General features: G+C 44.2%; 1 protein-coding gene and 1 long non-coding RNA gene across 2 annotated transcripts; one reads left to right on the plus strand and one right to left on the minus strand.

Moving 5' to 3' along the window:
- Positions 1-90: 90 nt before the first annotated feature.
- On the plus strand, positions 91-5426 carry LOC107314066 (histone RNA hairpin-binding protein). The gene is made up of 8 exons (XM_015862944.3): positions 91-224; positions 354-485; positions 1271-1375; positions 1882-1941; positions 2197-2328; positions 2955-3104; positions 3663-3747; positions 4398-5426. The coding sequence occupies exons 1-8, from the start codon at positions 181-183 to the stop codon at positions 4512-4514; spliced, it is 825 nt and encodes a 274-aa protein (XP_015718430.2). The 5' UTR covers positions 91-180; the 3' UTR covers positions 4515-5426.
- A 16061-nt stretch (positions 5427-21487) lies between these two features.
- On the minus strand, positions 21488-23958 carry LOC107313859 (uncharacterized). Its single transcript, XR_014946029.1, has 3 exons — positions 23842-23958; positions 22583-22646; positions 21488-21943 (listed from the first exon to the last, which is right to left on the minus strand). It is a non-coding gene; the product is annotated as an uncharacterized LOC107313859 (long non-coding RNA).
- Between the last annotated feature and the right edge of the window lie 1676 nt (positions 23959-25634).

The raw sequence follows: 25634 nt of genomic DNA on the forward strand, positions 1-25634 counted from the left end.
CGCTCTCCCCTCTCCTGGTTCTCTCCCCCCATACCTGGCGCTGTGGTGCGGCCTGTCGGGGGCGGGGCGGGTCGGGCTGGCGGGAGATGCGAAGAGCCGGGCGGTGAGGCGGCAGTTCCGCACGGCATCCTCTGTCCGTCCGTCCTTCCATCCGTCTCTCCACCCTGAGGGCCCCACACAATGTCCTTCCGCCACAGGAACCCCCAAGACACGGCCAGGAGCAGGTAGGGCGGGCGGAGGGCTCGGAGCGCTGCCCCCGATCCCTGTGGGGCCGTGTTGCCCTCAGTGAGGGGCCGCCATGTTGCGCTCTGTGGGGCGGGCGGGTCGCTGAGGAAACGCTTCTCTTGTGGCAGCCCACAGCCGCCACCAAGATGGTCACAGGGAAGAAAACGAGGAGCGGACGGGAAGAGGAAGAAACAAAGCGATGGAGGCGAGGCGGTGTTCGGAGAGACGGAGCAAGGACCCTCGGACAGCAGGGCCGACAGGTGAGAGAATGAGGCGGCGGTTGGAGGGACCCAGTTGTGCCTGGGGAGGTTCGGGTTGGAGCTCCGTGAGAGGAGGCTGTGAGAGGTGGCTCTGCTCCCAGGTAACAGCGGTTGGATGGGATTCCCTCCCGTCAAGGCCTCAGTTGATGTAGGCAGCAGCTCTGATGACTACGAGGAGATATAAGAATCATAGAACGGCCTGGGTTGAAAAGGATCACAATGATTATCCAGTTCCAACCCCCTTCTGTGTGCAGGGTTACCAACCAGCAGACCAGGCTGCTCAGAGCCACATCCAGCCTGGCCTTGAATATCCCTTCCCAGTTTTGAATCTTTTGAACAGGCTATATTGAAGTTATTACTCCAATTATTATTAATGCTGACACTTCCATAGAATCACACAAGATCTTAACCATTGTGAGTACTGTACCTGAAAGCATCAAACTGGCAAGTTGCAGATGGTGGGGAAGGGGTAAAATACAATAGAAGAACTTCACAGAATCACAGAATGAGCCAGGTTGGAAGGGACCTCAAGGATCATGTAGTTCCAACCCCCCTGCCTGGCAGGGCCACCAAACATACACCTTTTCTAGATCAGGTTGCCCAGGGCCCTGTCCAACCTGGTCTTGAACACCTCCAAGGACGGGGCATCCACAACCTCCCTGGGCAGCCTGTTCCAGGGCCTAACCACTCTCCTAGTGAAGAACTTCCCCCTAACATCCAACCTAAATCTTCCCTCTTTCAACTTAAAACCATTTCCCCTAAACTTATTGTTTTATTCCTTTCAGTTTTACAACACCAGAAGGCCCTGGTCCCCTTTCCCGGTGTTTAGACTGGGCAACTGCAGTGGAAGAAGATGAGATGAGAACCAACGTTAACAAAGAAATTGCAAGGTACCCGTGGGGGCTTGAGATGAAGTGGGGAATGGAGGGGAAGTGGCTTTGCTATCCAGTCAGACTCAGATTGTGACTCAGTCTTAGTCTATGTTAAAGACTGGAGTTCAGTCTTAGCCTTGGAGTTCTGCTTTTCAGACCAGCTTAACTCCTGCAGGAGTAACGTAGCACGCTGGGGGCACGTATGTCTCTAAATCTCTCCCTTTTGGAAGAAACATATCCACGTTCATTTCAATGTCCCTTCTCATTATTTACTGTTTTTCAGTATCTTCTCTGTTTAAAGATCTTTTTATAGTAGATTCAGGAAGAGGAAGTCCTTGGATGTGTTGTGTTCTTTAGTTCTTAGGGGAAAAGTGAAGCATCTGCTTCACAGTGGAAAGTATTTACAGTGTATAGGTGGATTTCTTTAAGTCTGTTGCCTTGAGTTAAAACTCACTGAGCTGTCACAGTGCAGCCATATCTGTTCTCTCTGTGTATGTTCTTAATATCGACTTGAACTTTTGCAGATACAGAAGAAAACTCCTGGTAAATGAGTTTTCAAGAGAAAGGAAGTCCTCTTCAGGAAGGTAAGTTTCTAGCTTAGCTGAAGAAAATCCTTGCAATGGATTGGATTTGACTTTTCAAACATGGTGTTGCTTTTGAGAAGCCCCAAGTTGAAGTAGTACATTTTAGCTCTCCCCCATATTTAAATTCATTCACATCTCAAGCATCCATTTGAAAACACTTCACGTGTTTCTTTTGACTCTTATATATCTGAGTTTGCTTTTTGGGTATCGCTCATTTTCTATTGCTCCTGAATTTATAACATTCTGTCCTTACAGTTCCGATTCAAAGGAATCCACTGTAACAGTAGAACTTGAGACGGATGAGGTGGTTTTGATGAGAAGACAAAAACAGATAAACTATGGGAAAAACACAATTGCCTATGACAGATACATCAAAGAAGTTCCTAGGTAAGATGCTTGAGCTTCTGGAAAACTAAATGTTCAAATGTAGGTCCCAACTTGTTCTTTCTAAGCACATGAACACACTAAACACACTGAAATAAAAGGCATTTACAAATTAAATCAATTAAATGAAATCAAGCTCTGAAATGGGTCTTGGTTTTCTAAGTTTCACAGCTACTCTGTGCATGAGCAGTTCCCCTTCAAGCTTTTTCATGCTGCAGAAATGAAAGTTCTTTTGGTTGTGCTGATCGACTTGAAGAACCGAAAGTGCTTTTTTTTTTTGCAGTCAGTTTTCTTGTTGGTAAAGTAAAAGGCAAAATAGAGTGTGGTCGTTCTGAAGTTTGGAACATATATTTGGAATATAGAAAACTGCACGCTTAAGTTTTTAGATCTAAGATTATCTCTTTTTTCCCCACTTGACCCAAAGAAAGAAAAACTAAAAGTGTTCATATGTGGATACCAGCCTTTCAGCAGAGTGCTACAATTGGGCAGTAGTTCTTATGGAATAGATTTCCTGGGTTGAATGGTTATAATGTGCCTTTCAAGCAGTCTACAGCACTGTCATAATTTTTTTCATCTGTATGATAAGTCTGTGTGGAAAGCATTAATTTATCTTCCCCATGTCTGAATAGATGCCATCGTATACCAGGAGTTCATCCCAGAACTCCAAATAAATTTAAGAAGTACAGCCGTAGGTCGTGGGACCAACAAATAAAGCTGTGGAAAGTTGCGTTGCATTCCTGGGATCCACCGACCGAAGAAGGATGTGATCTGCAAGAAATGTACGTGTGGAATATTCTAAATAAATAGATATATTTAAGATATATATAATAGATACATTAAAACAGCGTGGCCATTTATGAGACAAGTCCATGGTTAGTGCTCTTGAGTGTTACTCAGTTCTTTCTCAGTGATATGAAATAGCTTTCAGTATGTACTTGGTGGGAATGGCCTTGCAGCCCTTACTTCTAGAATGAATCTCCAGTGGATGAAATCAGAGTCGATACCACAGTGCTCTATAAAGGGTAAAATCATGCCAGTAAGACAGGCTGGTTTTTGCAGAGCAATCTGGATTAGAAGCAGTACTGTGGAGTTCTGATTGACTGGCAGGTCTCTGAGCTCAGACCAATACAGTGTGCTGGAACATGCCTTACAACCTTCTTGCTTACTGATTCAAGAACAGTGGTATATTCTTGTTTCTTGAGTGGAGTAGAGAAATACTTGTAAAATCAACTCTAGGTACTGTTGAAGTTTAACTGTTATTCACAAGTGCACCCATGGATTCCTACTGAAAGTTATGATATGCTTTAAGATGTATATGCTTTCTAATTGTTTCGCAGTAGTCCTGTTGACCTCGGTGAGATGGAGACAGAATCCATAGGAAGCAATTCTACAGAATCTCAAACGAGCTGTCAAGATAATTATGTAAGAAAACCTCTTATTTGCATAAATATTTGCTAATAATCTGTCCAGTCATTAGAATTATAACCTGAATAACCTGTGGGGCGGTCTCTTCTCACTAGTGACAAGTGACAGGATGAGGGGAAATGGCCTCAAGTTGCACCAGGGCAAGTTTAGGTTGGATATTAGGAAGAATTTCTTTACAGAAAGGGTAGTTAAGTACTGGAATAGGCTCCCCAGGGAGGTGGTTGAATCGCCATCCCTGGTTGTGTTTAAGAGCCGTTTGGATGTGGTGCTCAGGGATATGATTTAGCAGAGGGTTGTTAGAGTTAGGGTACTGGTTAGGCTGCGGTTGGACTTGATGATCTTCAAGGTCTTTTCCAACCTGGGTTATTCTATGATTCTATGATTTTGAATGGCCTGAACACATGAGAGATTCCATAATCTGCTATATTCAGGGACTGAACAATAGAAAGTGCATGAATGGGCAGAAGCTTTCATTTGAATGTTGTCAGTCTTAAGACCAGCCTTAGGTTTTAGTATGGCCTTTAAAGAAGAGTTTGTAAGCCTCTGTTATAAAGTGGCCTAAATGAACTGCAGAAGAAGATAATGTGAATTATTGCATCAATAAACCTGCATTTAACTGCTCTTTTTTAACTGACTTTGTATTCCAGGATACCTGTTCTGGCACTCCCACCAAAGTTAGACACATTGACTATCAAGCAGAAGGCGAATTTGACTTGGAAGCATGTTTGAGCGAACCTCTTAAAGATTTAAATACTGTGAGTTAAATAGTTCCGTGCAAATCATTTTAGAGTAAGTTTGTTTGAAATCTGAGGCATTAGATTGATTCATCAGTTGAGTGTTTTCCACCTGTCAATAGCAAGAAATCTTAAGCAAAGTTAAAAAGTGAAGATCTATAAGCTGTGGTTGGTCTACCTGTTGTCTGGACCAAACTTATGTCTGAATTCAACAGTGTGGCTTCTTTTTACCTTTTAATTTATGTATATCAGATATTTTTTTAATATTTTTTTTAACAAAACTTTATAAAATAACAGCTGAAGGCAATGCAACCCTCAAGGAATTACAGACAGTGGGGCAAGATCTTGCCATTTTATTTTCCCCTTGTTATCCTTAATTCCAATGTTTCACCAGCAGATCCAGAGCAGAGCAGGGAAAGGTTTTTCATCATATGTATGTCATTTTGCTTCTCCTTCTGTCCCTACTGCAAAGATCTGCCTGGATGTAATGCAGGTGATAGCAGAAGCATGTTGCTGATCAGCACATTTGTCTGTTGCAGTTACTTCAGTTTTGGCTGCCTTAGTTTATAAAAGCAAAGAAACAACAACAAAAAAACTCACCCAACAAACCACAGATTGTTTTCATTTACAAAAATGTTTTTGAAACAACTGGGAAGAAAGTACTTAATATGAAGCGTCAACATGGAAAGACGTAGGTAGCAGTAATGTTACTTTAAAAATACTATAACCTGCATTTGGAACTTGTAAATAGTGATGAGTTACTTGTTAATACAGACAAGAGCATAAAATGTCTGGGGAAAATAATCGATTCTTTTTAATTTGCTGGTTTTTAAATGTAAAACTTGTAAATGATAACACTGTACAGACTTTCTGCTGAATGCAGTTGATGTTTCTACTGCTTTTGTATGGGATGTTGCTGGAAAATAAATGGATATGGATTTCTTTATGACTCCCAAGCTTCTTTTCCCACTACGGGTGTTCTGTGGATGACACAAAGGAAACACTGAAGGTCACGTATCTGTGCTGTGGGGTTAAGGTGGTCTTAAGGTCAAGCCACGCTTGTCCATGTCTGTATGGAATCATTCAGTGCTGCTCCTTAAGGCTTCTATGTTCTAGCTGAAAGGTAAAGGCCTCGAAACCTGACTGCCTGGGCATCGCTGTGACTGTTCTCTGTGGCAGATCTTTTAACTTGGATGGTAGGTCTGAAAATTGCATGTGAAGCTGCATGGGAGCGCAATTACGAATCACGACTACTTACTGTGAGATATTCTGCTTTTGTTTTTCTTATTTAATAGTGAATGCATGTGATTTGCGTCAGCCCATCAAGGCTTCATGTGGTTCTGCCTCTGTGCCACTTAACAACTGGTGGCAGTTGCTTGTGCTGCTTGTACACCTGCCATAATAAGTAGAGATACCCAAACCATCTAGTTTGGTGTTGTCTTGCTGTGTAGGCTATGGATGGAATTAGGTGATCAATGAATTGGCTTTTCATGTTACTCATAACATCACGCTATATCTAAACTTCCCACAGATATCATGGCAAAACTTGGCAACGTTACTCTCAAGTTGTTCAGGTTAGTCCAGAGATGAATGCAAACAGATCTCCTGGGTAACATGGGCTGTAATGTATTACCTTAATCCTATAGCAAATGATTTTAAGCTGTGTGTGGGGAACCAGGATGAAACAGTATTGGAGTCAAGAGACGCAATTAGACTTCTCAGTGCTTTGTCCAGAAGCTCGGATGGTTTATTTCTTCTGACTTCCCTAAAATCCAGCCTTCAATGCAGACATGTGCTGCTCAGCTGGCATCCTCACCCAAGCCAGGTATTGGTAAAGCAGACCAGCCTGGTGGGTTTCTATAGCAGGGCTGTGTTCTGTGGCTGGTGAGGAAACAGGCCCAGAAGGGGCTTATCAGAGAAAATTTTTGCAGTTGAATGAAGCCCTCTCGTGGTTAAATGTGGGAAATGCACTTTGCTCGCACTGATTTCTACTTAATAAGACAATGTTAGAGACGAATAACATCCACATGTTTATTTGTGCATGGTCGCATGCAGTGGAGTCTGCTTCAGACGGAGGATGCTGTTGTGCCCAACACCAGCCTTAACAGGTCAAAATCCTTTAAGAATAAATATGAGCAGGTTGTTACGTGGGCAGCAAAACCTGTCAGCCCTGCTTTCAATAAGTCTGTGCCTTCTGCTTTATGTTCCCCTCACTCCATGGTCAGTAAGAATCTTGTGCCCTCTTTCAGCATCCTTCATACCACGCTTGGCTGACAGTCTTAGCTCTGGCAAATTGAGAGGTCCATCTGTTGTGACTGGATAGTTATAATGTGTGCTGATCAGGTGGCAAGCAAAGAGCTAAGCTGTCCAGCTCTTCCTTCATTTGCACGTTAACAGGGCATTCCTTCATTATTTTGCTATTATCAGATGAAGCTTAAAGGAAAACATGTCCCCTTTTCTTAACTACAGATGGAAATGGAAAGCTGGTTCAAAAATTAGAAGTATTGAGACAGATGCTCTGAAAACAACTTGACAATGCAGCAATTTAAGCCTCTTTAAGGAAGCCGAGCTAAAACCAGCTTTGTTCCATGAATCAATTTTGGAGTCAAAAGACTCTTCCAAGCAACGTTTTGTGCACATGTATATTTACTGAAGTTATTTTCGGGATTACCTGCTCTGTTGTGTTGCTAAGGCTCATAAGATCCGTGACATAAAGACAAGCTTGTTTTGTAGCTTCGTTTGAAGGTAGATCCGTGTGGAAGTCTGCAGGGGGATCAAGCTGTTGTTTCTTTAATCAAAATTGGATTGGGAAAAGAGCCCTTTTGAGAGAAATGAGAGCTTAGTGGAAGTTCTCCTTCCTCTCTATGTTTTCTCAAAGCATGAGAAGATGGGTTCATCTGCTGTTGGAGAATTCCTTTCTGAGTGCTTCCATGGATAGTGTTGTCAAAACAGTGCATGAGTGGCAAAGAGATTGAAGCTTCTTTGGGAAGGATGAAAAGCTGTCCTTGTTTCAGAGAGCCCACTGTAATTAGGAAGTAGAATATGTGATATGTCAGCTGGGGGGTGGGGGGGAGGAAGTAATATTGCAAGGGAGAATTTAGTCAGTAGAGTTAAATCTGCAGCATCCAAGCAGTCCCACAATAGGAAACATGTGAGGAATCAAGATCTAGCATCTGTCGCTTCTGCCCCCCACTGTATGTTTGGACTATCAATGCTGGTTTCCTCTTCGAGCTTCTCACTTATCTCCCTTGGACTGCATTTAAATGATAGGAGAATTTCTCCAAAAAAAAGGGCTGATTTGTGCACAAGCTGGGAAACAATGACTTAAAGTGGAACCTTAGAACTTCCTTCATGGGTTAAAGTGGTGTTCAGCCTTCTGTGCTGGGAGCTTCCTTTCTATGCAAGTTTCTTTTGAGGAAGTTCCTGGGAGGTACTGAAGAGGCTGTAATTATTAGTAAAAACAACCTTCCCTTTTGTGTTCCATTAGAAAGGGGCTGTTCCATTTCTTCATAAAAAATGCTTTGTTTTCAGGAATATGAGTGCAATATAGAGATGAAGATTCGCGTCTCCTCTTTCAAACAGCTTTCATGTGCTCGAATCAAAGTAACTTTGCGGTACTGCAGAGGGCAGTAAGAGTGCGCGTATAATTACATGCGCACAAAAGAAATCTCAGAGTTACTTTACATTTGTTGTAAATGCCAGGAATCTAATTATACTCACTGATTCTGACCTTAGGAGCAACCCATAGTTCCAATAAAACCCCTTCAAGTCTGTCATCTTTCACTGTTCGTTCCGTTTCCAGTTTCACTTGATCTTAAGCCCATTATTGGAGGGAATGGAGGATAATAGTAACTTAACAGGAGACAGAGAAAAAATGGACTGGGGGGAGTCCCCCTGACAGATAGTGCTGGCCTGCTTGTATTTAAAATCCCTGGAGCTACGCAGTGGAGGGATCTAAAAATGCTTATTTAAATGGCTTTATAAAGGCATTTTTTTTCCTATATGAAGAATAAAGGATTATTATTATTATTTCCAAAGAGTTTGAGATTTCTGAAGGAAAACTCACTTAGGGATTTTGTCCACAGTTAATTGGTTTTGGGACCTTCCGAAGCAATTGAATCCATTTTCTTCAACATATTTGTTTAGAACTTGTTTGTCTCATATTGACCAAATTGTTGGTGCTCTAAAAGCATTGCTGTGTGAATTAAGAAGGATACGCCGTAGTAGGAGAGCTGGATGTAAAATCAAAGTAAAGAATTAGCAGCAACTGAAAAGAATAGGTTGCTAATGCTATCACATACATTGCATAGAGGAAAAAACACCGGAAAATAGCTCAAGAGTGTCTAATCCAGAGACTGCTCATAGCCTGAGTGGTTGAGCATTGTATGCAAGGACGCGGCAAAGCTAGAAGTAATAAGTGCATAAGGAATAAAGTGATGTTCTGGTGGTCAGCTGTCCCTTATCTGGAAGGAAGAAGGAGGAATTGAAACAAGCCACAGTTCTCTGAAGGCAGATTGAATCCGCAGCGTGCAACTGGAGTTTCTGAAACCTGAAAGAAAAGGTAAGAAAATATATAGTACTGAGTGGTAAGCAGTGGACTGGTGATAGTTTGGTAGACTTGGTGCCAGTTTACCAGATGAATTCATTGCAATTTTTCCTTGACATCTGACTATAAAATCCCTTCATTTTCTCTTTTTAGAGCGTACCATCCAAGTAAGCCAAACTAGCAGTAACAAGCTTTATGCAAGGCCCGTATGGCGTGAAGCGTACAGCGTGGCGGTAAGGCTTTACGTGACTTGTCAGCTATTTTTGTGACATTCTGGCCAATTCTAAAGAATAAATCTGAAGAAGCATTCGGACTTCTTCAGGTTTTCATCCCAGTAATAAACACACATTTCATATATACATATATATATGTATCATTTGGGGATGAATATATATAAATAAGCATGAGTATATCAAGATGTGCATATACACACATAAGTAAACTGAAGCGTTAACATAGAGCTCCCAGTATTACTGAGTGACATTCTTCTGACTGATAATCATATGTATGTTAAGCAAGGCCTGATGAGAAGGAGGCAGTTACAGCAAGGGCCGCCACATCTGTGCGGATTCTGAAGTATTCTTCAGTTTGGTACCATGCAATCCTCATGGTCAGCAAATGCACCCAAAGAAACTTCATGTGAAAAGTTTCCTGTTGGCAAAGCCCGTGTATTTACCTCAATTAATGAATTAACTAGGTTAAAAATGCTAAGATATTCCCTTCAAAACCTCCTAGGCTTACTCTAAGGTGGACTTTTGCTCTGTGGTTCTTAGAGGTGAAGTGAGTTTGGACAGCATGGAGACACTGTCACTGTGTCTCCTCCCAGCACCGCTCTGTTTCACCAGAACCATAATTTGGGTCCCGTAGCTGGAATTAAATATATTTTTTTCCACAATTGAGCAAATGGCTTTTGTAAAGATGCATTTTACGACGTAAAGTGGGTATCGAAGGGGAAAAAAATACATTCATGCTGGTAGAGCACGTCTGCCTCTTAACAGCAAAAGAGAGGCTCCGCTTGACTGTTGTAAAGCAACTAATATTGCGTTAAAGCTGAGACGGGTGTTTTGCTTTCAGACTTTTTTGCTGAGTGCTCTGCTTTTCATGAGGGTGAAGATGAAAAAGGGATGATCCCTTTAAGAGCCTGATAGGTTCAGTCAGGAAATTCATATCTCGCACACCAGGCAAAAAATATGCCAGCAACTGCTGGGAAAATGACAACTGCGGTGTCTGATCGCTTGTCAAATCAATGAGGCTTTTCTCTCCTTTTGGTGAGAATTTATTTGCAGGGGTTGGTGAGCTGAGAAAATAAGATTCCTGACCTAATGGTCACCCCCATTGGTATCTCATTGTGGAAAATACTCTCTGCTGCAGTCCATTCAAGTGATTGGCAATGACAGCTTGGATGGATATTGTCAGTTGACAGGGCTTTGCACTCTTTCTGTTTTAAAAATGATGCGAGAGATCCCTTCCCCAGTGTGCAGCGCCACAAGTTGGGGTTATGAATGGATGGCTGAATGCACGCTTCTCCCCTGTCATCCGCAGCAACAAAAAATATCCCAATCCCATCCCTGAAATGATATGCTAAGTGAATTCACACACATGCCTTTAGCACTCAAATGGGGCCTGAAGGCAAGCTGAGAGAGTCCTTCCAAACGCCGCGGCTGTGGGGTGGTTTATTTTTTGGTAGTCATTAGGAATTTCATGGAAAATGTGAAACTGCCCATTTGATATGGGAAATCTCCATGAAAAATGAGAAATTCCAGCATTTCCAGCAAGGTTTTGCTGACAGCTCATGCATGGAGAATAGCCTGAAAGACATGCATGCAATTAAGAGATCCATATAGCTGAGCTAGAGAGAACAACACAGGCAGTGGGGGATGTGGCCTTTGCAAGGGCCAGCTGGTGTCTGCTCCTGGACGCTGTGAGGGCACCAGACCATTGAGAGATGTGGGACGAAAGGGGGAAAAAAAGAAAACACAGAAGCTTCAGAGAGAAAATGAACCAAGTCTGTTGGAGAAAATCCTGGAGCTCCTTGGTAACAATTTCCCTCCCCACGCCTCCCCCTTTCTGGGTGCTGTTCGATGTAGTACAGAGTGTGACAGGAATCACTTGGTTTTGCAGACCTGATAGTAATGTATCAGGGATGTGGAGATGCTGGGGCATTTATTAGCCCCAGAGGTGAGGATGGCTTGGGAGGGAGGTGGTGCCTGATACCTTTGCTCTGTGTCTAGGTTTGATTGTAATGTTTCTGAATGGTTATACCCTATCAGGGAAGGCCCAATTCTTGCAGCTCTCCTCTGGCACTCCTTGCAGCCTATGGAGCCTGGGATTAAGTGGTGCACCCATCATGCAAAACATAAAGGAATGCACAGGCATGTGAAGGAGCTGGGAAAGGATAATGCCTTGACGCTCATCTGGGAGCTATTGTGCAGTTTTCTCCCATGGCAGATGGAGCTCACGCTTACTTTTCCATGTGGTGTTTGGGAAATACCTATTGCATGTGAGCAGTGCTTGGAGGAGAAGTGGGATGTAGATGAGGGCACAAGAAAGGGAGGAAATGAAGCATCAGCTGGTGTCGTGTGTGGATGTAGAACAGAGGTCTGCTATAGGATGGGAGATGACTTCAGAGGAGGTTGGCTGCGTAAACATGAATTCTGTGCTTCTTCTGGTGCATATTTAATAAAGGTCAGTTATAGCCATGCAGCCTCATAGCAAAACAGCCTCAGATAGTTGCCCTCTCACAGCTGCACCATCAAAGGAATTACATTTAAATGTTTTGTTTGGGCTTTCCACCCTTCCCCCCTTCCCAAATCCACGAGCGCTCCCATGCATATGGGATATATAAACCATGCAACAGGAGCAGTCGTGTGAGCTTTGCAATTGCAAAGAAGGTAAGAAGCTTTGCTTTCGCCGTCCTCCGAGTCACTTTCATTGCAACCCGAACAAAACTGTTTACTCATTGACTTAACCAACTTTTTCCAGAAAGGCTTTGGGCATCCTGTGAGGCGGCGGCGCTTTGTTTGGAAGGTCTGTTTGCTTTACAAGGCTGCCTGCAGCACAGGGAAAATGGAAGCAAAGGGGACCCTTTGTAAGACCCTGTTGGCTAAGGCTGCAGTTCAGCCTTTATCCCTGTTCTACTTTTTTTCAGAGCCGTTTACTTCCACCCCGTCTGCGTTTTAGTTGTGTTTGTGTTCTCTTTAAAAGGGTATCTTGTGTGGCCCGGGAATGACAACCAGTGATGTGAGAAACATGCAGTGTGGATGAGGAGAGCACTAAACAACATTAGGACAGAACTTATAGGACGTATCAGGTATGGCTGGTATAGATCTGTGCACAACACATGACAGCAGTTTAAGAAGATGCTGGAGAGCCTTGGGGATGAAAGCATATCCAGACTCACAGCCCATCATTGGTTTCCCAATGAGTGTGTTTGCTGTATGTTGCAGCTGATTTGCAAGGGGTAGAATACGGCATGCCTGCTAGGTTAGTATATTGCCCAGCAGGGTGTGGAACGTGTGCTTTTATTTACGTCACACTCCTCACCTTTTGGAAGGTGATCGTTTCTGTGATCGCTGCAGGGCTATGGTCAACCACTGGCTCCAATAGCAGGTATTGTCCTGGATTCGGCTGTATTGACACATAAAGGCCCTTTAGGGAAAGTAAGGTGGTGGTTTATATGAGTCAGCTGGGCTGTTAGCAGGGTTTGGCTGCGGATTAGCGCTCTTTTTTTTTATCAGCGGAGTGTTTCATGGTGATAAACAACTCACTCATAGTTTGTATTTTCCTCACTTTGCCTGCAGAAGACCGGCCGGCCTCAAAGGCAAAGTTCATTATTCCTAAGGCAAAATACAGCCCTGCAGTTTGACAATATTGATATCGCTCGAATACCTGATTTCTCTTCATATGGAAAAGGCAGGATTTCAGCAGGCAGGGCCAACTAATGGGAACAGACATGCCTTCCCTCATTGTTTACACATGCCTGCCTGGAAAAGCTCCACACAGGGCTACTCTGCAGTAAAGGTTCTTTCACTCTGTAGACAAAAATAATTGTTCTCAGATAAAGTCTCTTGTATCCTGGGACAGAGCCTAGATTCTTCGGTAAAAAAAAAAAAGGCAGTTTTGCTATTGCTCCAATGGCAACAGCCACAAACAGACCCATCCAGAACCAGTTGCACCAGCCAAACCCTCTCGCCTTGATTAGTGGGCAGAATGCGGGTGAAACGATAAGGAGTGCATGGCAAATTGAAAATAGAAGTGCTGCATTGTTCTCAAATTCAGAGACTTCACTTTCTGCTTATGTGCCCTTCGCGCTGTCATCTTTTCAAGGAGGGGGGGGGAAATATTCTCATTCCCTTCAAATGCTGGAGGTCACTGGACCATGGTGAATGTACTTGAATCTTAAGATTTATGATGGCAATCCTGTTATCTGCAGTGTCAGGATGATTATCCCAGCAGTCCTGTGGGATCAACATAAAAATTGTTGGACATGAAAATTATTGGTCAGGAATTACAGCAAGGAGATGATTTGTTCTGAATTTGAAACAGACACAGTTATTTGCAGCTGCTCTGGCTGTGTCCCTCCCTCCCCCCCCAGCCTTTTTCCCATGCTGTCTGAACAAGATGAGATGCAGGTTCTTGTTTCTTTGCTCAGCTTTATGTGGGCTGTTTATATTCTCGCTTGTTGTCTTCATTTCACAGCTGTGAATGTGCAAAAACGACCCCATGTGTTAATATGATTGAAATATATTTGGTCTTCGGTGGCCAAGGATTTACTTTCTTGTGTTTGGGTTTTAATGGAGCCAACACAACACACCCAGAGGACTGTTGTGTGTGGAAATCTGAACAAAAGTTGTCTCTTCACCTTCCAAATCTTGCTACTGCCCCAGTCCTAATCTCTTTAACAAAACTAAAGATGAGATTGAACTCCAGTTCTATTACATCAGGTTTTCCGCCTCCATCTGATTTCTCAGTTCTCATCTACAACCATGTTGGGCTTCTGTTGTGGACTTAATGAATATGGTTTTTGAAAGCAGGGCCTTCACTGAACACCCAGTGGGTCATCTGAGTGGTGAGGTATGAATTGTTGCATCTACAATAGAGCTTTGATTGTCCATATCATCTTCCAGGAACAGATAGAGGCAAGATCAGGTGCCCATGAGGCTTCTCCCAGCAGTGCAGGAATGTAAGAGGACCAAGAAACTGAGAGGGATGCTCCGAAGATCTTCAGATAGGTGGAGCTGTGCCTGGAGGCAGAAGTTCTTATGGCAAGAACGAATTTAACAGCTTGTTTATGGGGAGGGAAAAGCTTGCTTTTCTTCCTTCTGCTTCCAGCTGTGCTTTCCCTTCCTCTCCCTTTGGCCAGCTCTGGCACATGTTGAATCAACTTCTAAGAAGGCAGAAAACCACAAAAGGAACAAAAGAGAGTTTGCATCTCAAAGGGATCGCCATTTGCACAGGGTCAGTGAGGGAGGGGTGCTGAGAACAGCGGAGGTAACAACAGAGGGTGTGCATTATGCCACTGCATACACAGCCTGTCCCTCTGCCCCCACTCCTTATGGTGGTATCAGATGGGACTGTGCTCGCTGTCTGTGCCAGCCTCTGGGATGTGCCCAGCTGTGAGATGACGGGCTGCCAAGTCTTGTCTTATGGAAGGAAGGAGTTAGGGATAACTGTGAATATAAGAGAGTGAGTGAAACCATTGGGAGATGCAGCATCACATTCCTCTGTCCAAAAATGTAAGGGACTAGTTAGGAACATGAAAACAGCACGTAGCCAGTAACGTCTGTTGGATGCTAGAAAAGAAGGTAATAACAGACATATAATCTAAGATTTCTCTGGTGTGTTCTCCTCGCTTCCAGCTATCTGTGGCTTCAGGGCTTCCTGAGTTAGAGATCATGCTTCTGTTTTTCACAGCACCTGGCATATGTTCCTCTTGCAAATTTATTTAACCGTGTCTTTGAATCCATGAAAACTTTTGAGTGAAAATTTGAGATCCTTGGATGAAAAGACCCACAGGAATACAAACATGTCCAGCAGAAAACACCAGGATTTCTCCAGTATGATGAAATCTCCTGTAAAGTGAAGTTTCAAATCTTCTTCCTAAGCATAGAATCATGGAATCATAGAATGGCCTGGGTTGAAAATGACCTCAGATATCATCTGGTTTCAACCCCTCTGCCATGGGCGGGATTGCTCACATGCGTCTTGAAACATAACCAAAAAGTAGAAATATTCAATTCATGTATACCTTTTGAAAAGCAATCCCTCCTTTTTTCCTCCTCTTCCCCTTAAATACTGACAGCCTTGTTATACTTACACTACCCCTATGCACGCTAATGGCTTTTGCCTGCATAAACACTGATTCCATTTCTCTTCCTGTCTTGAATGCTCACAATGATGGAAATGTAGGACTCGTGACTTAAGAGTCCCTGCAGCGCGCTGCAGTGCTGCTCAGAACATGTCTTACTGACGTAGCTCTGAAGTGCCAGGACCAGCCAGCAGCCACCTACACTCAAACTCCCAGTACTTACCAATGCTGGAGAAAGCCAACTGATATTATCAACACCAGGAAACATTTTCACATGCTTTCCTAGCTTGGATGGGTCCCCTGGAGTAAAAACTTCTCAGTGGGGCCCGCTCAGCAGGTAGGTGGCTGCCAAGGAATATTCTCTGTAGGCTTCTACTTTCCCACTTGCATTTTCCTGATGGGAAACCTTTGGTGTTACTTTATGGAATTACACACCGCTGACTGGCACCACTTTGCACTCAAGTCTCCCAATTTTCTACTTACCTTCTCTGCTGGATGACTGACCATCAAGGTAATACCTCCCCACTCGAACAACAGATTGCCTCAACATTAGACAAGCAACCAGAACCCAAGGAGCATTTGGACACTGCTCTTAGAGTCTGGATTTTGGGTGGTTGTGTGTGGAGTCAGGAGCTGGTCTGGAAGAGAGCACCTTGGGTTGGTTAAGACATAAAGGACCTCAACAATGCATATCATTGCAAGAGACGTGCTTATGGCAGTCATGAATGTTGAAGGTTCCTGGCCATATTTCTGTGCTTCCAGGGCTCAGTTAGCTTGAGGCCAGGATCCAGGGACTGTTTGATCAGCCCTGGGGATCCTCAGTGATGTGCTAGAAGCTTTTACTCCCTATTGGTTTCCTGTAGCACAGAAGATGATCACACATCCATCAGCATTGTGCTGACTTTCCAACCCACTTCCTGCAAAACCCAAATTATGGAACCATAGAATCACTAAGATTGGAAAAGACCTCTAAGATCATCTAGTCCAACAATCAACCCAGCACCACCATGCTCGCTAATCCTCAGTGCCACATCTACGTGGTTCTTGAAAACCTCAAATGCCCTGAAGAATCCTCTATAAAGACTTAGAACGGTGACAGATTGCTGCTCTTCTGCAAGAAAGGAAAGCAAAGAACTGCACCAGAGACAGCTGGGTTGGAGGGGAATGTATTCTTTTCAAGTCATATCTTGGTCCCTGCAGGCCAACAAGAAGCAGAGCTCAGCTGAGTGAGAACTCCGTGGTGTGATTTGCATTGCTCTTTTCCATATGTTCATTAAAACCAGAGCATACCTGCCCACGGGTGCTCCTTGCTTTGGTTTAGTTTCTCACCAGATTAAAGTAAACCGATAGGAGTCTGGTTTTAATACGCTGCAGGAACGTCCATTGCTCCGCTTTGCTCCAGGGTTTGTGTTAGTTTAATGAATTGGTTTAAATTAACATCGAGTTGAATTGGTGCAACTCTTTCATGTAGATGAGGCCTGAGGCTACCAGATAAACCAGAGATGAGGTGAGAGGACCTCTGAGTTCTTCACAGCCCATCAGAAACCTGTAGGATTGAATTTGCGATCTATTTTCGTCTTACCTTTTAAAAGAAACCATAAAATGGCTGGAACAGCTCTAAGCAGGAAGATGGGGCCGGGCAGCGGTGGGGAGGAATGCCAGGAGGTTGTGAGAGCAATTTCTGGAGCTCGTACCTGGGAGTGCCTCACCCCGCAGCCAGCGAGCTGCACATGTGCAGCACATGAATGGGAGAAGGGAGGAAGTACAGGGGAGGCTGCAGGGCTAAATCCCCAGCCCTTTTAAAGTCAGTGGCAGAGCTCCACTAAGATTGGCCCTTGGCCCTGAATTCGTTTGTTCCAAGGGTTGGCTTGTGCAATTGTTAATCTGTGCTGATGAGCAATAATTGCTACAGGAAGGGAAAACTGAAGCGGAGGCAGAGGCAGCAACACAAAAGCTGTGGAATCCACCCCGACCCTGCCTGGGCTCAGCACTTCACTTTGTGGCTTCACTGGGTGCGTTGCTGGAGGGGAGCATCCTTGTGCCAATGCCACATCAAAGTGCAACTTGTGGTGCGAGATCCCAGCAGCCAGCAGCAGCCAGAGCTGCTTGCAAAATGAGCAGGAATAGCGCAGCTGGGCGAAGGCTCAACGCTCACCTTCCTTTTGGAGATGTTTGGTAAAGTGCAGAACCTGGTCAGCCGTACAGACGGACTTAAGAAACTTCTGTGATACAGAGAAAATTGATGTGATGGTCCTTTGCGGGTTTTACATAGCGGTGCTTCCCCAAGAAGGTGTTTTCTCCTCTGTTTTCAGGAGCCCAATAATCTGGGAAGCATTTCAGGTAACATTTAAAGATAGCTGAGGGAACTGAAGATGAAGTGTCCGGTGTCCTGGTCCCATTAAATAATATCAGGATGTAAGGGTACCAGAATTCCTTTGAGCTCTCACCAGTATTGCAATTGAAATCAAGCAAGGCTTGTGAACGCTCTGAGATCAATACTGTCCCATCTTGCTGCTCTCTGTGGCCTATGTCCTTAATTTAATGGGGATAGAAGTCTCATGTTTGTAAATGAACCAACATCTCCTGTGCCAACTGCCATCAGAGTCAAAGCACTCACAGCCTCCCTAAGTCTCTGTTGTCTGATATGAGGCTGTGCTTCCTTTTCTGTTACATCTCCTGTGTTTGTTGTCAGACATCAAAGAAGCCGCTGTATCCACTGGTCTTCTGGCTGGCCTATCCAATCTACACGTTCTTCCCCTTGTAACACAGATTAAAACTGAAATAGAATGCAATACCCTAATTGTGTTACAAAGAATACCCTAATCTGTGTTAGAAGGTATTAAAAACTTGTGCCAAAGACACAGAGGTTGCAGAAATGCTCCATGCTGGGTTAGAACATTTATTCTGATTGTGGCACAACTTATATAATTAAATATCAGTCCCTATACCCAAGGCATATGAAGCCTGGATTAAATAATGACAACTAAGCATGCACGTTATATAGCATTTATATGACATGAATATAGTGAGGAAAATAGAGGGGGCTGTGCACAGCAACCCAAGAATTCACCATTAGTTCAGGTTATTTCTTTGTGTTGTAGCACTGAATCCAACAGTCCAGTCTAGAAGTGAGCCTCCCCACGCTCTAACTCTACCATTCAGCTGTGTTTCCTTGCTGATGACCCCATTCCTTCCTCCCTCCACTCCAGCCAGACTTCACATCTGGGGCTGGGAAGATTACCAGAGCCCAAAGGCTCCAGACAAGTGAGCAGGCTGTCCCTTACAGGCTTCCCATTTTCTTGGAAAGATTTCCCATCTCACTTATGCTGCAAACAGCCAATTACTTTTAGTCTCTAATGGGATTTGTCATCCAGTGTGTATTTCCAAACTGGAATGAAAACATCAGCAGGACATTAATTTGCACTGATAATCTTAGAAAGCAACAAAAAATACGAGGCAAAATGCCTGATGTTGCTTTTTGAAGTTTCATGAAGGCTCTGCCTTCACAAACAATTCTTGCCATTCCCAGCTCCGTTCATTCTTTGGGATGCAGTCCTAAGGGAGGAAGAAGTCTTGACAGCCCATGTTCAGCTTAGCACTGAGGCTTCTCAGCTTCTCAGTGGTGCAGATGTGCTGAGAGCTGTGCACTTGGAGCCTCGCAGTGGGGCTGAGGTTGTTTGGGGATCTCTGCTGCAGGCACAGTATTGAGGAGCAGGGTAGGCTGGGGAGGAGTAGATAGGGTTATGGCTTGGGTAAGTTCCCTGGACCACAGTATTACTTCCCTTCCTGCATGAATCTAGCAACGTTAAGAATGAAGCCAGAGGTGTGCTTAGATTCCATATGTTCTGCATGGTGTCATTTCCTTCTTTGTGCACCACTTTCTCACCTTAGCTAATTCACCAAAGGGTCATCTGTCCCTCTTTGCAGTCCAATATTTCAATGCACAGCATTGCCTTCAGTCAAATGACAGCTCCATAATATCGGAAAATGCAAAGCCAAATGTTAGAACCTGTAGCTCCAGTGCTTTGCATTGAGTGTTCATGCAGATTTTATTCCTCTGTACAGTTTATGTTTCTATACTCAGTTACAGCTGAAGGGTAAAATCAATGCCATGTCCAAACCCAAACCCATGTAGAAGAGTAGAGAGAGATCTATGATGCTAAATAAAACAGGAGCAGGTATTGTTTTCTGTCATGAAGGAAGGTGGTACAACCTGTCTCCATGTGGTTTGTATGGCACCGTGGTCCTTTCTGGGAGCATGTGGTTGCCTTGTAGGCCTAAGACATTCTACTTCAATGTTCAGCATATCCAAAGCAAAACAACAGCTGGGCTGGTGATGCTTTAGATATACCTGCTATCCCCTATGTCCTGCCAGTCATCCCATGGGAGGGTACTTCTGGGCACAGACCTCAGCTATTGTATAGTCATAGAGTCATAGAATCACAGAATGCTTTGGGTTGGAAGGAACCTTAAAGCCCATCCAGTCCCAACCCCCTGCCATGGGATGGTTGCCCAGGGCCTGGTGGGAATGGCAGCTCTGAGGAATGGGTCTCGAGAAGTGATGGTACAGCATTCTGTTGTGTAAGGGAAGAAGAAGGGAGGGGATGGGAAAAGTGAGATAAGGTTTGTCGTTTAAACCTAAGCACAGAATAGCCTCACCTTATATCTTGAAATCTGCATCAATTATAATGCCTTGTTCACTTGCAAATTTCACTTTAAGATAAAGGATCACGCCTGGTTTGTTTGCCATTCCTACCGCCAAAGACAAGCTTCACTTACTCCCTTTTTATTCTCAATGACTAAGACTGAAAGAGCTAAATTACATTTCCTCCCCCCTATGGAAACCTGATGAACCAGTGTGAACCTGCACCTGAGAACCCCCGGGAACGCTGAGGATTTGGCCACACAGATCGGACAGTTGGATGCTTAATTGTGTTCTGGGCACAAAGCCTGCCTGAATGTGCATCTTTCATTAAACGTGTGGGAGACCAGAGGAAAAATTAGACCCCGTTAAGGTGCCAGAAGGAGGAAAGTGGTTTAAAGGCTTTGCAGTGTCTGTGTTGTGCTGGAGCGTATTGAACTCCTCCTGCTCTGAAAGTTATCCCCTGCATGTCAGCTTGGAGCTCCTAAGCCAGATTTGCTCTGGGTGCTGGGTATTTAATGATTGGATACTAATTATTGGGTACTGCTTGCAGATGCACTGTGGTGCTGGCACATAGTGTGGAGCAGGCATGAGAAAACACAGCGTGCCTTAAACGTGGCACTTCTGCACTTTGAGTCTCAGGGCCTTTTTAGAGCTGTTTTGTAGCTGCATTTTGTAGTCGCAGAGCAGCTGGAGCACAATGAGCGGGTACAGCCACGTCCCAATACATCTCATGGTGTTCACTTGGGATTTGTAACTCAGGTCTGTCCTCCGGCTCTAAATCAAAACGTGAGTGAAATGCATTGAATGATCCCATTAATATAAATAGGGCTGAAGTTTAAAGCGGGGCTGTGTGAAAGGACTTTTGATACACTGGCTACTGTCGCCCACGAGTCAGCAGGTGGCACCGCCGGAACAATCGGAAACCACCAAACCTTCCTTGCGTCCCGCTTACAGCCCCAGACCTGAGCCTGGAGGGGAATGAGCATGAAACCCGCCTGTTCAAGACACACAAGAATGCACAATGAGCACTTGCCAATTAGGGCCGTGCCTATTGTCTGCTAAAGGTCAAGTGTTGGCCTTGCTGAAATCTTTCAACGCTGGCTCTGGCAATGGGAATTTAATATATTTTATACTGCTGAAAAGGTGCTTGTCCCTGCGTAGGGCACCGCCAGCCTTTGGCCTTCAGTGTGCTTTGGGAGGCTGTGAGCAGGGAGGAACCCGGCGCTCTGGGATTTGGATCTTCTACCACCTCCCTGTGGGTACAGGGGGAAGAACTGAGCTGTTGGCAGAGAGGGAGGGGAGGAGGTGGTTTGGCACCGTGGGGATGGGGAGGGTGTCTGGGACTGGGTTTGTTTCACTGTCTCCCAAGAGATCTTCTTTGTAACTCCGGTGGTACATGTTTTTACAGATTACTACTTTTAGTATCTGTCACTTGAAAAGAATAGATGGTGGAGATACAGGGGGGTAGGGGGGGGGGGAAGAAAACACCTGCAAGCAGCAACACGTAACCAGCAAAAAGAACTTTCCCATGACATAGCCTGGTGATACAGATGTTTCAGGGTGCCTCACAAATCTCAGATTAGGGAAAAACTGGAGGCCTTCTGACGAACTCCTGGAACCAGAGGCCGTGGATGAGAGCGTCCAAGCTTCCTTGGCTCCAAAGCCAGATGATCCATCAGTCCCCAAACCATGCCAAGTCGCTGTACCTTCCAGCAGCTGCAGCTGGCAAAGATCCCTTCCCAGACTCAGAACCAACAACAAGTAGTCCATGTTCATCTGTAGCTCTGATGCTGTAATTGCTGCTGCATAGTGGGGCTCAGCGGTGTTGCAAAGATGTTGGCTTGCACAAAGGTGGATCCTCTCTTGCAGAACCCAGGATAGGAGTCACTGATGTTGCTTCTTTTGCTCCCCATTCGGTGCCAGCCTTGCTTCTGCTGCTGACTGCACTGTGTTTAGAGTCCCTGTGGGGGTGCACATTCAATTTTTAAGCTCCTGCACAAGGCCTGACCTCTGCTTCCACCAGTGGCAACAGTTAGGATGAGATCAGAGCCATCCTTGAGGGACCTCTGTCTTATTTCCATTGCTTTCATAACCATTGACTGGGGAGTAGAATTCACTGAGAACAGCCCTGTAAAGGACTTGGGGATCTCAGTTTCAAAACCTGAAGGGAACTTACACCCAGGAGGTGAGTAAACTCTTTGAAAGGGCTGACAATAGCAGGACACGGGGAAATGGTTTTAAGTTAAAAGAGGGAAGATTTAGGTTGGATGTTAGGGGGAAGTTCTTTACTAGGAGAGTGGTTAGGCCCTGGAACAGGCTGCCCAGGGAGGTTGTGGATGCCCCGTCCTTGGAGGTGTTCAAGACCAGGTTGGACGGGGCCCTGGGCAACCTGATCTAGTAAAGGTGTATGTTTGGTGGCCCTGCCAGGCAGGGGGGTTGGAACTACATGATCCTTGAGGTCCCTTCCAACCCGGGTCATTCTGTGATTCTGTGATGGAAGAAGATGGACACGAACCAGCAGTGTGCTCCTGTGTGTGTGGTCTTAAAAACTCACCAGTCTACTTACAAGATAAATAAATAAATAAATAAATAATATTTACCCGTTTGTTGCTGTGGTGATGAAGGAGCACGGAACAAAAGAGAGGTATTTGGGTTGCCCCAGGCCTGTGAACAAACAGAATCTGAGAGAGTTGGTGAGAATGTGCTGTTAGCTGTAACCAGAGAAGGCAGCATTCAGCCTCCGCTGCCTGGCTGCAAAGTCTTCCTAACCCCATCTTTCATGCCTGCAAAATGGCATGGCCTATGAGCTGGATGACAAAGAACATCGACAGCTGGACTTGCATTGCGCCAGATCAGACTTGGCCCATAAATTAAACCAACTGAAAATCTAGCCTCATTCCTTTCCAGGTATTCATTTTCCTGACTTCATCGATAACCCGACGTGAGCAGATCTAAAGCAAAATGTTATCTTGGCGCTGCCAGGACTCGCGGGCAGGCTGGAGGGGGAAGGCAGCGTGCTGACTCCCAGAGATAACAGGTGGAATGTAGCAGTGGCTGCTTCTGTTTGCTCTGTGACTTCTGGGTACAGCTCTCCAGCGCTGCTGGACCCTTTGCTGTCCCCTGAACCTTCGTGTCAGCCTGGACAAATGCATGCAATGAAACGGGAGGCATTTCACAACACCCAGGATCTGACATCACTGGAAAAAATGTATAGAGAACCTTATCTCTATGCATGTGTGTTGATAAAAAGGCACGGTGCTGCTTCACTGGTGCAGTGTGGGTTCAGAAATTAACTGTAACTGTTGATTCTCAATGGGTGCGTGCACAATTGGCATGAAAAGTGTCTGCATTTTCTATAATTCTCTCTTCAAATATAAGGAAGTGATGGGTTTAATTTAAACCCCACCTGGTGTGGAAGAAAAGAAAAACAGCAGAACCCAAATCAGTCACAGTACCTCAGCCCCGTTTATATTACATACACCTTTCTAAATTTGCTGCCATATAGTCAGAAATGTGAGTTCAGCGCTAGGCCTACTGCAAGGATTCAAGAAGCTGTTAGATCCCTATGAGAAATTGCTTCCCCTGTTTCAACTTGTATTTATTTGTCTGCAGGAACCTAGAAGACGATGCAACCTTCAGCTCATGTCCAAGCTCACGGCTGAAGGATGCCTAAGCACAGTGGTTTGGGATCAGCATTACAGCCCTCGCCAGGTAGAATGGAGTTTTGATGAACTGAAAAGGTGGTGGGTTAAAAATGTGCCCTGATTAAATGTAGTTGATGTAGTTTTAGATACAAAGCTTGTCAATATAAATATCAGAGTATCTGGCTTATAGAAGTCAGAGATGGAAAAATACTTACCAGACAAGGCTCTGCAAGGGCTGAATATAGTCCCTCCTACCAGAGGGCTGGCTCTCATCTTGCATTGTTCTTTCTTCCATTAACTTGATCTTTGATCTCAGTTCCTGTTAGAAATAACTGTAAACAGTGATGATGTTCTAGGCCATTAACCAGATGTACAAGCAAGGGAGATCCCTGCCACTAATAGACCATCTGAAAAAAAAAAAGACACAAGAGTAATGCTTAAGAATAACAACAATATTTCCCAGAAAAGAAGGCAGAGCACTTTTCATTTCCTGCAGGATCCATCTGCCATTTCTGAAGCAAATCAGACTGCTGGAAATGTGGTCCACATCACCCTTTCAGAATCACAGTCCAGGCATCCACAGCTTTTTATTTTAGCAAGTGTTCAGCTCACCTAAATTAATAATTTGGTACCCATCAAGTTGTTGATTGAAAAGAAACTTTAGTTACAGATACATCAGAAGTAGGTTCTGTAACAGGGTGTTGTCACAACTTTCATGTAGCCTCAGTTTTGGGTGGTCCTATGTGGAGCCAGGAGTTAGACAGTGATTCTTGTGGGTTACTTCCAACTCAGAACATTCTATGATTCTATTCTATGATTCTACGATGCTATGATCCAGTCAATGCAGAGTTTGAATCCTGAAGCTTTCAGCCCCATGCAGGAGATAACGCTGAGTTATCTCGAGTATATAAAACATGAATGTAAAGCCTAGTACTGGAGAAATCACGCAGAGAATGCAGAGAAGTAGATCTGTTTCATATGTACTCCCAAGTACTGCTGGAGAGCTGTTATGAATAACAGACTGTGGCACTTCCTATTGTTTTATTTTGGTCCTGTTTTAGAGACTTAAGAGTTATGTCGTAACAGGGGAAAACTTGTCATGGACACGCATTAAAAGCTGAACACGAAGAGAAGACCTTTGATAACAGATATTTGGATATTTAGAGGGGTAATTCGATAAGGAGCGAAAATGCTGAATTAAAGACATTTTTAGAGCTACATGCATGTCTCAGAAATCCTACCTCTCTTCAGACAGGCACATACTGAACTGCAATCGAACTACTACGTCCAGCTCTGCAATTTCAATCATTCATCCAATTTATAGGGGTCTTTTTGTCTTGAATTAAGCAAAATATGAGCCCAACAGGAAATTAAGCAACCAAGCAAAACCAGGAAATTCACTCAAGTGGCTCAGGCAGTGAAATGCCACCGCTATCTTCAAACTAAAACTCCAAAGAGAAAAGGTTGAACTGCAGGCAGATTTGTTTTCAAAGTAGCTAATGTGCTTTTAATTTGTACAGGGTTGGTAACCAGGAGAAAAACAGGCAGGGCCTTACGTTGCTGTTGTGAGGTTTGCTTTGCATTTCTTTTTTCACATGAGGCCTTAACATACATACATATATATATATAATTAGTTTTGAAATGCAGCACTTGTAAAAAATAATTAGAGCAGCTATCCTAATTACAAGGTCTGAAATACTTGTTTTAAATGAAGTACCTGCTGCCTTCAGAACATTAAAAATGATCCGGAGCAGGAAACACATTCTAAAACTGCACTTCTTCTTCCTCAGAGAACATACTTGATGATTGCTCTCTTGGGGAGAGGGAAATTCTTTCAGCTGTTTACAGTGACCTCTCTGCATTTCGGATCTGCAGATCTCTATGTGGAATATTTTAACTGATTCATTTATTTTTGGCAAGCAAAAATCTTCAGTTTACAGAAAATACATCCTCCCCTTCCCCCCCCTTTCCTCCCAATCTCCGAGCTCCTAAAGCAATTTCTTGCCAT

This window comes from Coturnix japonica, chromosome 4 (genome assembly GCF_054131305.1).
Source record: "Coturnix japonica strain WE chromosome 4, WE-NBRP24, whole genome shotgun sequence".
NCBI classification, from domain to species: Eukaryota; Metazoa; Chordata; class Aves; order Galliformes; family Phasianidae; genus Coturnix; species Coturnix japonica.

Excerpts from the sequence above, each read along its gene's own strand:
- LOC107314066 (XM_015862944.3), top strand. The coding sequence starts at position 181 with ATGTCCTTCCGCCACAGGAACCCCCAAGACACGGCCAGGAGCAG. Across the intron at positions 225-353 it reads CAAGACACGGCCAGGAGCAG|CCCACAGCCGCCACCAAGAT; the intron begins GTAGGGCGGGCG and ends CTCTTGTGGCAG. Across the intron at positions 3,105-3,662 it reads GGATGTGATCTGCAAGAAAT|TAGTCCTGTTGACCTCGGTG; the intron begins GTACGTGTGGAA and ends ATTGTTTCGCAG.